Source organism: Malaclemys terrapin, chromosome 9 (genome assembly GCF_027887155.1).
Source record: "Malaclemys terrapin pileata isolate rMalTer1 chromosome 9, rMalTer1.hap1, whole genome shotgun sequence".
NCBI classification, from domain to species: domain Eukaryota; kingdom Metazoa; phylum Chordata; order Testudines; family Emydidae; genus Malaclemys; species Malaclemys terrapin.
The window spans coordinates 71,881,566-71,897,757 of record NC_071513.1 but is presented as its reverse complement, the minus strand read 5'-3'; the positions used below and the strand labels follow the sequence as shown (position 1 = coordinate 71,897,757).

Here is a 16,192-nt window from a genome sequence, read left to right as displayed (position 1 = left end):
GACTGGACTCGATGACCTCTCGAGGTCCCTTCCAGTCCTATAATCTATGAATCTATGAAAAAACTTATACCCTTCTGAGGAACTGGCCCATCATACTGACATTTTGCCAAAAAAGGAAAGAATCTGGTTTGATTGGATTCTGATTTATTTACACAACAGCATAACAATCTCAATCTATTGTTATGCCAAAAATATCACTGTTCTTTTTCACTCTCTTACTCAGGCTTTTGAAAAAGTTGTAAATGGGCTGCTTTCCATTCAGCAATTCAGCTCTGCTACTCCACGTGGGATGAGGGTTTTGCTCATACCTTCATTCAGGGTAGATACCTGCAGCCTCCTACCTAGGTATACCCCATCCTATGATGGTAGAAGAATTACTGACTCTACACCCCTATAACATTCCTTCTTAGTTTTGTATCTGTAAGGCTGTTTCCTCCCCTCCACCTTTAAGATCACTCTTGAAAACTGGGCCTTTCACTCATGATGGTTGGAGAAGCCAGGTTCCCCAGAACAACTATGGTGGTTAAATGTAAAAACAGTCAAGTTATCATTACTTGCACTTGAAAGATGTTGCTTGAACTTCATGGGGAATCCATGGCAAACTTGGGCTGGAAGAAGAGGAAGAAAATTTAAGAATCCCACGCATTTGCTTGTGTCTAGATACAGAGTTAATTTAAATTAAGGGCGTGTGTTTCACCATCTCTCTAAATTCAATGAGATTGTCCAGTATGCAGTACGACCAGGATAGGTGAAGTGTGGGGAAATTTGGTTTGGTGCAATACAGGAAAATGCCAAACTAATGGGTGAGGCAGGAAGATGCATCAAATAAAAATAAACAACACTGCAGGTATATTCTTTAAGTGCCAAATCACGAGGGCCACTGACCTCAGATGAGGATTTTCCTGAGTAAGGCCCTCAGAATTTATAAAAGGCTTGAAGCCCTACAATTCAGCTGAGCAGTGAGAGAAAGTCACATCCTGAATGACACAAGAGATTCAGAAAGCACAGATCCACCTTGTGGATGGCCAGCCTCATGTAAGTTATATCAATTTTTTTTCCCCGAAACAAAAAGTTTTGTTGCAGTTTCTAACTTCTCAAAGCCAGACTGTAATAATAAAAGAAAATTATCAATACCTTAAATTCACAGAATAGTGCTTCACTCAAATCAACTGTACAGATATTACTTACCTATTTCTCCCAATGGCCATGTGAAGCACATGGTTAAGTATCCTCTCTCCCCCCAAATGTTGGAATAGACAAAGATGAAGGTAAAAAGGTGGACAAATTGGAAAAGGTCCAGAGGAGAGCAACAAAAATAAGTAATGGTCTAGAAAACATGACCTGAAAGGAAAGATTGAAAATATTGGGTTTGTTTAGACTGGAGAGGAGAAGACTGAGGTGGGACATGATAAGAGTTTTCAAGTATGTAAAAGGTTGTTACAAAGAGAAGGGTGAAAAATTGTTCTGGTTAATCTGAGGATAGGACAAGAAGCAATGGGTTTAAATTGCAGCAAGAGAGATTTATATTGGACATTAGGAAAAACTTCCTGTCTGGGTGGTTAAACACAGGAACAAATTGCCTAGGGAGGCTGTGGAATCTCGGTAATTGGAGGTTAAGAACTGGTTAGACAAACACCTGTCAGGGATGGTCTAGTCATTACATAGTCCTGCCTTGGATGCAGGGGACTGGACTAGATGACTTATTGAGGTCACTTCCAGTCCTACACTTCCATGATTCTATAAAGCCATTTGTTCAAGGCCCAGGGAGAATCCAGATTAATCACAACCTCCTGACTCCCAATTATGCACCCATTTCCCTAGGCTACATGGTTTACTATTTAATGTCTTTTATTGTCTGTATGTTTCTCTGCTGTAAATTCTCTCTGTTAATAAACATGTCTTTATAAGAATAATGAATGTGACTGCTGCATTGGGTTATTTTGGAGTAGTGCTATCTGATCCATAATCATGCCTCATTATTAAGAAATGTAAAGTGCTCAGTGCATGGGATTCTCCCTTACTCCTATCCTAAGAAACTGGAACTGAACGACTAATTTCAGACCACAAATTGCCAACTCATGATTTTTTCCTGAGCCATGGGATTTCAGATGAGAGTGGAGCACATTTCACAACAACACAGCTCCAGTCCCTGCACAAAGTTCATATATTCTCAGGCCAGAAGGGACTACTGTGATCATTTGTTCTGACCTCCTGTGTAACAAGCCATAGAACTGAAGGGGAGACTAATGACATTTACCCCAAACCACCCGCGACAATGTTTTTCCCTCATCAGGCAATGGGCAGCGGAGACTGCAAGAACTGTGGGATAGCTACTCAGTGCACCGCTCCATGAGTCTATGCTAGCCACGGTATTGAGGACGCACTCCGCTGACTTAATGCGCTTAGTGGGGACGTACACAATCGACTGTATAAAATCAATTTCTAAAGATCGACTTCTATAAAAATCAACCTAATTTCATAGTGTAGACATACCCAATGGTACATATACAAGAAAATAAATTTACAACTAAAATATAGGTAGCCACAACTGTAGTTTAAATTCATGCAAGACAAAGCATAGGAAAAGTGAGGATTTGAAACACTTAACAGTTCCTTTCAAGCTGTTATCCTGGCTATCACACAAACTTAACTACTAAGAGAAGATATAGTACTTGGACTATTAAATCTACAGAAATCTTGCCTCAGAGATTAGAAGCAACTCTCCCCTCTCATCCCACAGTTCATGAATTCAGTGTGTGGTGCTAGTGACCTATGCCCAGTAGATTTCAAGGCAGAACACAGAAGACAGTGATACTTGAGGGTAGAGTAGTGATTAATTAGCCCTAACCTGGAAAAGCTCCATTACATCCCATCTTCATGTAACCTTGGGGATAGGTCCATAAGTCTGTTTTCAATGTTTGGTTCTTAGCCCATCTAACTTAGGGTTTTAGACTGCCACTCACCACCATGCGCTCTGTATGCTTTTCACATAAAATTAATAGAGAAAACAAAGTTCCTCGCAGACCTCTCACGGAATGTCTGCCTTCAATGTTTTTCAGTCTACCCCGAACACAAGTATTTTCTGCAAACTGCTAACATATTTAATCAGTGACTTGCATAGAATCATAGAACTGGAAGGGACCTTGAGAGGTCATCTAGTCCAGTCCCCTGCACTCAAGACAGGACTAAGTATTATCTAGACCATCCCTGACAGGCGTTTGTCCAACCTGCTCTTAAAAATCCACAATGATGGAGATTCCACAACCTCCCTAGACAATTTATTCCAGTGCTTAACCACTCAGACGGTTGGGAAGTTTTTCCTAACGTCCAACCTAAACCGCCCTTACTGCAATTTAAGCCAATTGCTTCTAGCCTCAGAGGTTAAGAACAATTTTTCCTCTCTTCCTTGTAACAGCCTTTTATGTACTTGAAAACTTATGTGAAAGTCTACAAAGCAGAGTCTCAATTGCAAATGTTTAGTAAGAGGGTCATATCTAATTTCACCTGAAACACTATTTCACACCTTGGAATAAGGAAAGAGGCAAACAAAACAGGAAGAGAGAGAATAGACTCTTTTCTTCCAGAGTTTAATCTCAGTAGCTTCTCTTGGACATTTCAGAGCTTGGCTGTGGAGACTGAGTTCTCACAAGTAGGATTATCTTTCCTCCCAGTTGGCCTGCACTAGTTCTCCGTGGTAGTTCAGATGGAGTTGACTAAGGAGATTATAGTTTGCAGTTGTGTTGGCCCCAGGATGTTAGAGAGACAAGGCGGGTGAGGGAATATCTTTTATTGGACCAACTTCTGTTGGTGGGAGAGACAAGCTTTTGAGCAATACAGGGCTCTTCTCCAGGTCTGGGAAAGGTGCTCAGACTGTCTCTCAAATCCAGTTAGTGGGTTACAGATTGTTGTGATCATTCATAAATAAAATGTTTCTTATGACTGTTGGTGGGGACATTATAGGTATGGGTGGTGGTTACTGTTGTGAAAGAATTCTTTGAGGCAGTGTCAGAGAAAGAATTCTTCTAGTTCGCCACACGTTAGTGTGGTATCAGATTCTGTGGTGGGGCAGAAATTCAGTTCCTTACAGACTACAACTCTGGGTATGGGTAGTCTTGATAAATGATGTTGGGGTATGTGCCTTATAGTGTGTCCAATTATGCAGTGCACTAAATGCCCCAACAACTATGTGGGTGAAACCAGAAAAATTCATTTGAGAGTAATGATCTCACACAGAAAAGGGATAAAAGACAAAACACTCTTGCCTGTGGGTGCCCACTTTTCACAAAATGATCCTTCCATAGCTGATCTCTGTCTTATCCTCAAAGAGAACTTGCATAACATCTTCAAGAGACAATCTTGAAGTCTGGGAAGTTTACATTTATACCTTTCTTCGCTAGACACTACAAATTATGGTCTTAAGACACTGGACTGATGGCTTATTACAACAATCTATAACCCATTTAACCCCCCCACCCCTTTTTTTGGTCTTATAACTGCAGAGGTGTTAACGGGCCACTTCACCTTGAATGGTCTCTTAGAATGCATGTCAACTACTTATGCTAAACTATCTGTTCCACCTTGTATTTGGCTGTGACAGTGTGAGTACCTTTCCCAGGCCTGAAGAGCAACTCTGTACAGCTCAGTGGTTCCCAAACTGGGGTTCACAAACCCCTGGAGTTCACAGAACGTTACAGGAGGTTCGCAAGAAAAATTTCACTAATGGCGGCCAGAAGACCCCAGCATTGGAGGCAGCAGGTGGGACCTGGTTGCAGGGCAGACAACCTGAGCTCCAGGGAGAGTGGGGCTGGGCAGTTGGGGCTGGCAGCCTGAGCCCTGCCCCCATCAGCAGGGGAGCAGACAACCCGAACCTCAGTGCTCCACACGAGGCTGGCAGCCCGAGCCCCAGGGAGAGCGGGGCTGGGCAGTTGGGGCTGGCAGCCTAAGCCCGGCCCCCCAACAGCGGGGGAGCCAACAGCCCGGGCCCTGCCCCCTCCCCCATCAGCAGGGGAGCCGGCAAGCCGAACCCCAGCGCTCTGCGTGGGGCTGGCAGCCCGAGCCCCAGGGAGAGCGGGGCCGGGCAGTTGGGAGAGGTAGCCCGAGTCCCGGCGGTCAGTGGGACCTACAACACAAGCTCAGTGGAGCTCAGTTGACCGGGGCGATCAATGGGTCCAGCAGCAGGAGCCCCACGGAGTGCGGATCCGGCAGCCCAGACCCAGTAGCCTGAGCCCTGTGGTGGTCAGGGTGGTAGCTGAGACCCCCAGGCGGCAGCTCGGACCCCAGTCCTTGTCAGACAGGAGAAGTTGGTATGGAGGGCATATGTGGGGGGTGGGGTCCAAGCTAATTCGTCCCTCGCAGAACACCCTCCTAGGCAGAAGAAAAGCTGTTTGCGAGCCAAACTAGCCGGAAGTACGTTATAGCCAATGTAGCAGTGTTAAAGTGCCTCAGTAATTGTCATTCTCTCTGGAGTGCTGTTTTGCTTCAGTCAGACTTGAGTGAATCTTCTCATTTTCTAGTTTGTTGGTTGTTAGCAGTCGCTCTGTATTGTTTTTATTAGAACTTTTGTACACAAGTTCAATGGATAAGTGGCTGAAAAAGGAAAGTGTAAAGACACAAGAATCAGCTAGTGTTTCCTCAAGTCCATACTGTGGAAAATCTACGTTTAATGATCATGATGGTCCTGGAAAGTCACTTACAAAGAAAAGAAAATATGACGATTATATAAAATATGGCTTTACATGCATTGGTGATCAAGAACGTCCAAAACCACTGTGTGTGATTTGTGGTGATGTTCTAGCAAACAGCAGCCTCAAACCTTCTCTACTTCGGTGCCATTTAGAAACTAGGCATCCTGCACAACTTGACAAGCCAGTTGATTTTTTCAAGCAAAAATTAGCTGAGAGGAAAAGTGACATTATCAGTACTTGCTCTGGATATAAAACTGGTAATGAAAATGCACTTGAAGCATCATACCGCATGAGCTACTGAGTAGCAAAAGCATCAAAAGCCCATACCATAGCAGAGAGCTTGATTGGTCCATGTATAAAAGACGTAGTTCATTGCATGCTCGGAGAAAAGGCTGCAAAAAGGATTGACATGGTACCTTTGTCCCATAATAAGTTGTTATGAAGAATTAAGGACATGTCAAATAATGTAGAGACCACAATTGTATAGAGAGTGAAAAACAGTCCATACTGTGCTATACAGTTGGATGAATCAACTGATGTAGCTAAGCTAGCTATTTTGCTACTGTTTGTACATTATGTGAATGAAGGTCTGGTTGAAGAAAACTTCTTGTTTTGCCGACCATTGGAAGAATATACAACTGGAGAAGATATGCTTTAGTCAGATTGAAGTTATTTTCAAGAAAAGGAAATAGATTGGTCTCGTTGCCTAGGCATTTGCACTAATGGGGCCACATCAATGACAGGGAAGCATACTGGCTCGAACAAAAAAGGTTGCACCAAAAGTCTCTTGGACTCATTGCAGCATCCATAGACAAGCCCTCGCTACAAAATGCATGCCTGAGGGACTGAAGGAAGTGCTGGACAATGCAGTGAAAATGGTGAATTTCATAAAATCACGACCAACAAATTCCAGAATATTTCACGTACTTTATGAAGAAATGGGTAGTATACACAATTGTCTGTTGACCCATACTGAAGTTAGATGGCTCTCACGGGGCAAAATCCTTGTGCACTTGTTTGAGCTTAGAATGGAAATCCTAGGTTTCCCCCCCTCCCCCCACAAACAGCCACCCTTTCCACCTTGCTAGCTGTATGGAAAATAATGTCTGGCTCCAGAGCCTAGCTTATTTAGCAGATATTTTCTCAAGAATTAATGACCTAAATTTCTCTCTTCAAGGTCTCAATATAACAGTTTTCAATGTGCAAGAGTGAGTTGAAACCATGATAAAGAAGTTGCAGTTCTGGGAAAGTTTGGAAAACAATAAAATGGAGTGTTTCAGTAATCTTCATGACTTCCTGGCAGAACTTCAGTTGGATCAGTGCACTAAAACCAATATAATTGCACACCTAAAAAGGACTTTGCACAACTTTCAGGGATTACTGTCCAGCTAGGTCAGGCAATGATTGGATTTGCAACCCTTTTGATGATACCACTTTCTCAACACAGATATTGAACACTGAGGAAAAAGAGAAATTGATTGAGATCTCCTGTGATTACGAACTGAAAAGGAGTTTCAGAAATCTGTCATTGATCAACTTTTGGCTGAGTTTAAGAAACGAGTACCCCCTTCTGGCAGAAAAAGCTGCTGCAGTTTTGTTACCATTTTCAACAACATACTTATGTGAGAAAGCGTTTTCCTCGTATGCACATCTGAAAATGAAATACAGAAACAGACTTGATGCCGAACCAGACCTGAGATTTTATCTTCACTAGTGGGTCCAGACTTCCAAGAGCTATGCAGAGCAAAGCAAGTGCATCCATCACACTGAGGAAATTTAAACTTAAAACCCTGGAAATATTCATTTTTAGGAGGGGGTTCATGAGATTTCACAATTTAGAGAAGGGGGTTCGCGGGCTGTTAAAGTTTGGGAACCACTGTTATAGCTCAAAAGCATGTCTCTTTCACCAATAGCAGTTGGTCCAATCAAAAAGATATTACCTCACCCACCTTGTCTCTTTAGGTAGATTATAGACTATAGATCCCTTGGATTCAGTAAGACATTATGGCTAAACTCAGCTTAGGTGTCAAGAACAGAAAGTAAAGGTAAGACCGTACATGCTAAATGGGGAGAAATGTCCCCAATGTCTTCCAGGTGTTTCTTGATTACAGTTCCAGATAGGTGTTTTTAATATCTGAAGGTAAATCAAAGTAAACACCACCCTGGTATATCTCCATTTCTTACACTATAGTAAAAGCAATAAAAACAATAAGTGCTACTATTGCTTCCTTCAAAATTGCTCAGCTGCTCGCAAAGAAGAAAAAAAACCCTTTCAAGATGGTGAATTGTTGAAGGAAGCATTTTTGACTGGTGCTGATTGCCTGTTTCAAGGCTTTCCTAACAAGCGTGAGATTCTGTCATCAATACAAGACTTGCAGTTATCAGACAACAAAGTTACGAAGAGGTTACATGCAATTTCAAGTGACATGCAAACTCAGCTAAAGGCTGACTTGGGAAATATGTGACTGGTTTTCACTGCAGTTCGATGAGTCGACATATCTGATACAGTGCAGTTAGCAGTTATGGTAAGAATGGTATTTAATGACTTCACCGTAAAAGAAGAGTTACTAAAAGTATTGCCAATGAAAGGGTGTTGCGAACAAAGGGTGATATCTATAATTTATTCAAATCATATGCAACATCAATTAGTATGCCACTACACAAGCTGTGTGCGATCACCCGATGGGGTACCAGCAATGATGGGCAGCACCAATGGATTCATTGCACTCTGCAAGAAGAATGAATCCTTTCCGAACTTTATGTCTTATTTCATTATCCACCAAGAAGCTTTGTGCGTCAAAGTTATTTCTTTTCAACATGTCATGATGTCGTTATTAAAATAATTAACTCTATTCGAGCGAAACCTTCGCAACACTGACTTAAGGCCCTGTTGGAAGATGTTGATGATAAATAATCTGATCTTCTCTTGCACACAGAAGTACGATGGCTGAGCAAAGGTAAAGTTCTTGCACATCTTTTAAGCCTAACTGAAGAGATCAAAGAATTTCTGAAGTCCACAAATCAGAACTTCAAGCAACTAGAGGACTCCAGCTGGTTAATGGACTTGGCTTTTCTTGCCGACATCACTGACAAATTGAACGTTTTAAATTTTGAACTCCAGGGAAAAGAAACATGTGGCTCAAATGATAGGTTCTGTAAAATCATTCAAAGCAAAAACTGATCTTGTGGATGTCGCATATGAAAATGAAGTCTCTCGTACAATTCCCAAGTATGAAGAAAATGGTATGTGACAATGATTTTAACCCATCACCATTTGTTATCCCCATTCAAACACTTCTGGAACAATTTGAAAGAGATTTCAACAGTTCACCATCATTGAGCCTGTAGTTGCCTTTCTTATGAATCCTTTTACTTGCCAAATAGAGGTAACAGAAATGGCTACGTCAATTGCGAGTCTCATTCAAGTAAGAACAGAAGACATGGAACTGGAGATTTTGGACCTTCAAAATGATATTGTTCTAAAATCCTGCGCAACAGTTGAAAACTTTTGGAATCTGGTTGACTGAAAAAAGTCTCCTGCCTTAAAAAATGTAGCATACAAAATAAAATTTTATTTTGGTTCCACTTATCTATGCGAAGTTCTGTTTTCAACAATGAACATCATAAAATCAAAATACAGATCTCTACTTACAGATGCCCATCTTGACGATTGCTTACAAACGGGAATATCATCCTATTCGCCCAACTACGAAAAATCGGCAGTGCCAAAAGAAGAAATGCAGTGCCAAAAATCACACTGACTTTATTAGAAAAAACACACGAATTAATAATACCTATTTTCCATTAAGGGCTGATGAGCGCATATGATTAAATTGTGTTTAACTTTTTTCATATTTGTTTATTGAAATCCAGATACAAGTAACAATACAACGAATATTTAATTAACCATAACTGGCTATGTTAAAGTAAGAATAATAAATATATTTGGACCAGCAGTTCAACTATGTTTTATATATAGGACTGAAATATTACTAGCCTCACTTGCTGCTACAGCTAGTCTAAACTTTCCCAAAAAACTGTCCAATCAAACAATAATTTTACTTTTTTAAAATAAATGAGATGAAAACTGTTTATGATATTTATCTTGTAAAAACTCCTTAATTTTTCTTACAGGTAGATAAAAAAGAGCAAATTCACATGGTAAGGTAAAAGTAATTGCCAAATAAATTTAATTAATACCTTTCACATGTAAAATTACCCTTTATCTATATATTATGTAATATTAAATATGATGTTTTTTGTATTATTTAATGTACAATACAAAATAAGCCTTGAAAAATTGTTGGCGCCCGCCATACTCTTCTGAAAACATGAACGTGCTATTGGCCACAAAAAGGTTGGGGACTACTGGTCTGGCGGGTATGCCACATGTTCTTATATCTCCTCTCCAAGTTCAGTAACAACCAGGGCAGTGGGATATAGGAAAATGGACTGGGATCTTTCAGAAGGGTTAGCTCTGGAGTGGGTGCTCATTCTTTATTTCTCACGTATTTTGCTGCCAACATCTGGACATGCTATGCTAGCTAACTAGTTTTCAAGTCACGTTACATGCTTTTCATAACAATAGCAACTTAAGTATAAACCACCACAGTGCTGATACATTAACAGATTTCAAATCAGTAATTGTTATTTTATACATTTAAAGAAGAGTAATACATTAGAAACAGTTTAGAGTTCTACTTAATATTTCTTTTGAATGAAACAAATATTGCTCCATTTTTACTTGAACGGGTTGTGACGTAGCATGAAACTTCGTTGATTAGACTAGATGACCAAGATGATAACCAGTGCAACTTCGTTGTTTTTGAAAACTGGTAGCTTCCTTACCTTGCATTCCTCAGTTATGTATTTGCTCTCCCACAATCTCTATGTGCATGTCTGCTTCATACTGAATGAGTGAACATATTTAAGCCTGTGTGACCATCCCTGAAAGTTTCAGAAATTACCATTGAAAGTTAATGTCATGCCATTTTGCCAAAGGTCTGAGATTGGATATGGTCATTCAGGTAAGTTTATTAGGTGCATTACACCCAATTCTGTTAGTAATGCAAGCATGCTCTTCCTTCTTAAAGAGAAATCCTCTGAAAAACAGTTTTGTTTTAAATTTAGCTTTTAGGAAGACTCTAAATTAGTAAGCTAGCTGAAATGGATAATGTTAACTTGAAAACAGGCTCATTTCAGATAAGGCTACATGCCCTCTGTTGTCCCCGGACCAGTTTGTATGTATTCACGCTTTTCTCTCTCTTTTTTTTTTTTGGGGGGGGGGGGAGGGGGGAGGAGTAAAATAAAAGTCTCTCTCTCCTATTGCCGTATAAAAGACACCACCCCCCTCCTTCCTTGCCTCCCAAAAAGGAAACAAACTATTAACTGGCCAAAGTTAAAATGGACTATCCACGGAGTGCTACCAAATGCATAAAAGAAACAAAGGCCTGAAGCAAGGTATAAAGAGAACTGAGATTTATCAGTAGCATTAGAAGATAAATCCTGAGTGCTTCATAAGAGAAAAATATTTTTCAAAAATTCAGCATAAAGTGATCTCACATTTGTGAAGCAGTTTTTATCCCAAAGTGGTTTACAAACAAATTGAGATGAGGCAGAATAGCAATGCTTCATCCTTTCAGCAAAATGAAGCAACTATGCAACAAGGTAGAGCAAGTAGTACAGGAACCTTCAGCAACCTTAACAAGCAATCAGCATAGTTTTAGGTTTCATCAAGATAATCTTTACAAAAGAACTACAGTTGTTTGTATTTTATTAAGGAGGTTCACAAAGGCAAAAAATGGCACCTCTCGAACCTACATACCTGGGTAGACTAATGTTTTCAAGATGCCAACTACAGATCACACACTGACAAACAATGGAAAAGATTTAAACAAACAAGAGCTCTCCATATGAGTGTCTACATTCATGAGATGTTTCTATAACAGAGGACTCTCCACAGAGAATTTTCTTAATATAGAGTAAAAAACATCTGGTCTCATTTTCAACCTTTACAATGTTTGCAGAATATCAAGGGTACTCTCAATTATATCTCAGAGTACTTCACAAAGCCACCCTGAAAGGGGGAAAGAAAACAAAACAAAAACCCTCACTTTTGCTGGCCAAGTGAGCTCTAAGAATCTCAGTCCTGACAAGACGATAAAGACAGTCACTTATTTTAACATTTACTTTTGCGGGCTTGGTCCAGAATTTTTGAATGTGCGCACAGGAAATGCTCACAATTTGAGAAGCTAAATTTGGGGTCTAGACCAAAGAGCTGTGTGCCCAGGGAATGTGGGCCTGCTGACCAAAGGGGTGAGGATGAGGTAGGGCAAGAAAGGCCCTATTTACCCAGGCGATGGCTCCTGGATGAAGGGATTCTGTTGTGGTGAAGGATCTGGAAAGACTCGGTAATTACCTACCTCCCATGTTGTCTTGTGAGACATCAGGCCAAGCCCTGCTCCCTTTGAGCGTCTTTTTGGGGGAGTCTAAGAGAGGTCTTGTGAACTACCATGCTGGTCCCAGAGACACTGAAAGCGCAGCTGAAGGCTGTCGGGTTCAAAGCCACTTCCACACCTGTTCAAACCTGGCTATGGCAGTTCCATCATGCAAGGCCACATACTATGCATGCATTGGATGGGGGAGGGGAGTAGCCTTAATGCAATTTTCCAGCCCTGCCTGGGAAAACCCTCACTGATTGGCTAGCTTTCCCCATCTTCTGTGGAAGTGCAGACAAGCAGGGCTACTTCAGGAGGCAGGCAAAGATCTCCGTTCCCCACCCCTCGGGAGCACAGAGATGTTTGATAGGAGACCAGGGGGCTGCAGTCGACACCATCCTCACAGAAAGCGGGGTGGGGGGGAGGAGGAGGAGGGAGAGGGGAAGAGAAAGAACCCGGAAGCTCTGATGCCTCCTCCTGTTGTGAAAAATGGAGGAGTCTGCTCTTTGCTCCTCCCCAGGGAGAGAAGAATCCCTGGAACTCCATGCACTCCCTCCCCTTACTCCCCAAAGGCCTAGGAGAAAGGGGTGTACAGTTTTACTACTTTTTTCCAGTTTACGGCAGCTATTTTGCATTCATAGTTGGTATTTTCCTGACAAACATTTATATGATTATCTCCACCAAATGCAGAAAAGAAAGACGGAGCCTCCCAAAGTGCTCCTGAGCATTAAGGAACAAGGATCACAAGAACAAACAGGTTACAACCAGCAATGCAACATTCCTGTAGCTTAAATACCTTGATACTGCTTTTTAGACACACTTCACTGAATTAGGTCAATACTGCAATGTGTGACTAGTTATTCATGCTCTGGGGTTTTAATGTGAGCTTTTCCTAATGCACACAGATATAAGCCTAATTTTCAAATAGGTCTATCCCCTCACTCACCCTCTTCAACTGCAGCTCTGAGAAACAAACATGCAAGGGCATAATCCTGCCCCCAATACTTACCTTAGTTCTCACTGGAGTTCTGCATACAGCCCAGCACAGGACTTAAAATTCATCACAGTCTAAGCATGTGTTTTAGTCCCACTGCAGTCAACAGGACTTACTCTATTCAGAATTTTATACTGCCATCACGTGAGTGCTTCCAGAAGTCCAGTAAGCAACACAACTAGCATTTTGTCCTGTGTGATTCTCCTGTCTTTTCCTCCCAGGGAAAGGGAGGGGGTGCGGGCTTAACAAGCATGTGTACTTGTGTCTTGCCAAATTGGGGCCAATAGGAGAACAGCAGAACCTTAGTTACGAACACCTCAGGAATGGAGGTTGTTTGTAACACTGAAATGTTTGTAACACTGAACAAAACGTTATAAACTTTTGAAAGAAAAACCATAAGTGAACAGTTACTTAGTAACGATTCAAAGCTGTATTATGTAGAAGAAAAATGCTGCTTTTAACTATTTTAATTTAAATGAAACAAGCACAGAAACAGTTTCCTTACCTTGTCTCAAATCTTCTCTAAAAAATTTTCCCCTTTATTTTTTTAATAGTTTAACCCAGTACTATACTTGCATTTTTTTGGGGGGTGGGGGTCGTCTTTGCTGCTGCCTGATTGCATACCTCTGGTTCCAAATAAGGTGTGTGGTTGACCAGTCGTAACTCACTTGGGATGCGGAAGACCTGTTTTCAAATCTCTCCTCTATCTGATTTGGTAGGCCTATCTCCAGGAGAGGGTCAAGGCTGAGAATCCCAAGTGGAGACAGGCACCTAAGATGCAGATCAATGTGAGTTAGCCACTTAAGTCCCTTTGTGGATCTGGACCCGAAGCCCTGCCTCTTTCCTCTGCATTTAACTTAGGCAGCTCCCCACTCAGCTTGTGGGCTTCTGAGAATCCCTTCCTTATGTGCCTGACTCTCCCCACACATTGTATAGGGAGCTGGGTACCTAACCCAGGGCTGCCTAGGAGTTCCTACATTCTCTTTGTGAATCTATCCCTACATGCCAAAATAATGGTTCTAAACATTTATTTAAAAAAAAAAAAGTTACTCCGTGTTTCCACTATCCACCTTCACAATTAAAGTACTATGGAGCCTTCCACACTTGAAGAAATGTTAGTATTTGTTAGTGATGCACAATTAGAAATACAAAGAGTGCAGCAGTCTAATACCTATACATAACGGCTTTACATAAGTTTGATCTGAATGGTATTGTAAGGAGATAAATCAGGGATGGGCAAACTTTCTGGCCTAAGAGCCACATCTGGGTGGGGAAATATGCAGGGCCATGACTGTAGGGCTGGGGCAGGGGGGTTGGGGTGCAGGAGGAAGTGCTGGATGTGGGAGGGGGTGCAGAGTGCAGGAGGGGGCTCTGGGCAGGATGCAGGAGGGGTTGAGGGTGCAGGCTCCAGCCTGACACCGCTTACCTTGAGCAGCTCCAGGGTGGCAGTGGCGCGCAGCAGGGCTAAGGCAGGCTCCCTGCCTGCCCTAGCTGGAAGTGGCCAGCACATCCAGCAGTGGCTCCTGGGGGTGGGGTGGAGCAGGAGGCTCCGCCACACCCTGCCCTCGCCTGCGGGTACCACATCCGAAGCTCCCATTGGCTGCGGTTCCCCACCAATGGAAGCTGTGGGTGAGGGGCAGTGGCTGCAGACGAGGGCAGCGCATGGAGTCCTCTGCCCTCCCTCCCCCTGGGGCCGCGGTGCCAGCTACTTCCAGGAGTGGTGCAGGCCAAGGCAGGCAGGGAGCCTGCCTTAGCCCTGCTGCACCACAGGGTTGGCGATCCCGCAGGCCAGATTGAAAACCCTGATGGGCCGGATCTGGCCCACAGGCCATAGTTTGCCCTCCCCTGAGATAAATGAACTGACATCAATGTCACAGGTCAGAATTAAGTTGACCTGATGAATCGTGTGAAAGTTGTGTCCTCAAATTTACCTGTAAAACCTGCAGACTCACTTTGTTTACCTTGCTTTATTTAAGTGTTCATGAATAGACCAATATACAAGTACATACACTGCTTACATTTCAACCCATTATTGTTACTGCACAGCAGCAAGAATACACGTAGTCTTTTCTTTTTCCCTAATATTTATTTTTTTTTCACCTGCAAACTGTAGCAAAACATGATCAGCTTTATTAGGCAGACAGGTATCCCTCTACATTATAGAGAATGTAGGCATGTATAAATAGAAGAGCTCTTTCGGAATGGAAAACATTTTGGAGAATGAACAAAACCTCCAATTTGACTTCATGACTTCCAATAGCAACGGTTAAAATGATGTAGGTAATTCATTCCAAGAGATACAACAGCACCTCAAAGTGGCTGATCTATTTCCCCAGTAACATTTTTCACATAACAATGTGTTAAAGTTACAAATACTGATATGCACAAATAGCTATTTTCTAAGAAAAAAATATGTACAGTACTGCAGCATAATGAATGTGGTATCTGCAATTACTTATTAGCCAATTTTAATATACATGATACCGCTACTTTTCTCCTGCCAATTCACAGGTTAAGGATGTTACCACAGCCCTCCGTTTTGCACATAGTATCTGGTGGTTTTAATACACAATGCAGGTTTGTTTTTTTATTAAAGACTTCTCTTGTGTTTAAAGCTAAGATCAGTGAAACAAGACAACAGTGCAAGAGGCGCAGAGATGTTATGTGACCAAATAAGAGTTCTTTTGGGTAAAGTGTCTATAAGGCTATAAGAAAGGATTGGTTGATGAGCTTCCTGTGGGAAACTGTCCTGTTGGTGCACCAGCCTGAAAAACAGAGAAAGGTAAAAAAACCGAAATCAAATGTACAAACTGTTTTTGCACATGACAAACCCTAAACAAGTACTGTGTCTGAATGGGATAAAAAAAACAAACGAAAGCCTGTTACTACCTTGGTAAGAAAGATCTCCTTTTTATGTTATAGCTTAATACTAGGGTTGTCAAGCGATTAAAAAAATTAATCGTGATTAATCACACTGTTAAACAATAATAGAATACCATTATTTAAATATTTGTGGATGTTCTCTACATTTTCAAATATATTGATTTCAATTACAACACAGAATACAAACTGTACAG

General features: G+C 41.7%; 2 protein-coding genes across 17 annotated transcripts in view; both read right to left on the bottom strand.

The window, feature by feature from the left end:
* LOC128843719 (C-C motif chemokine 20-like) overlaps positions 1-13,213 on the bottom strand; it is a 52,431-nt gene extending 39,218 nt beyond the window's left edge. The window contains exon 1 of the mRNA XM_054040779.1: positions 13,131-13,213. The gene's annotated coding sequence lies outside the window, so the exon portion shown is untranslated. The remainder of the gene's footprint in view (positions 1-13,130) is intronic.
* Positions 13,214-15,071: 1,858 nt separating this feature from the next.
* The window catches only part of AGFG1 (ArfGAP with FG repeats 1), a 76,950-nt gene continuing 75,829 nt past the window's right edge, over positions 15,072-16,192 (bottom strand). For 5 of the 16 annotated variants that reach the window (XM_054039667.1, XM_054039670.1, XM_054039660.1 and 2 more), the window contains one exon: positions 15,079-15,880. In XM_054039667.1, coding sequence (XP_053895642.1) covers positions 15,821-15,880 — 60 coding nt within the window. In that variant the 3' untranslated portion in view covers positions 15,079-15,820. Of the gene's footprint in view, positions 15,881-16,192 lie in introns of all 16 variants that reach the window. The other 11 variants (XM_054039661.1, XM_054039663.1, XM_054039673.1 and 8 more) reach the window with 8 other exon arrangements.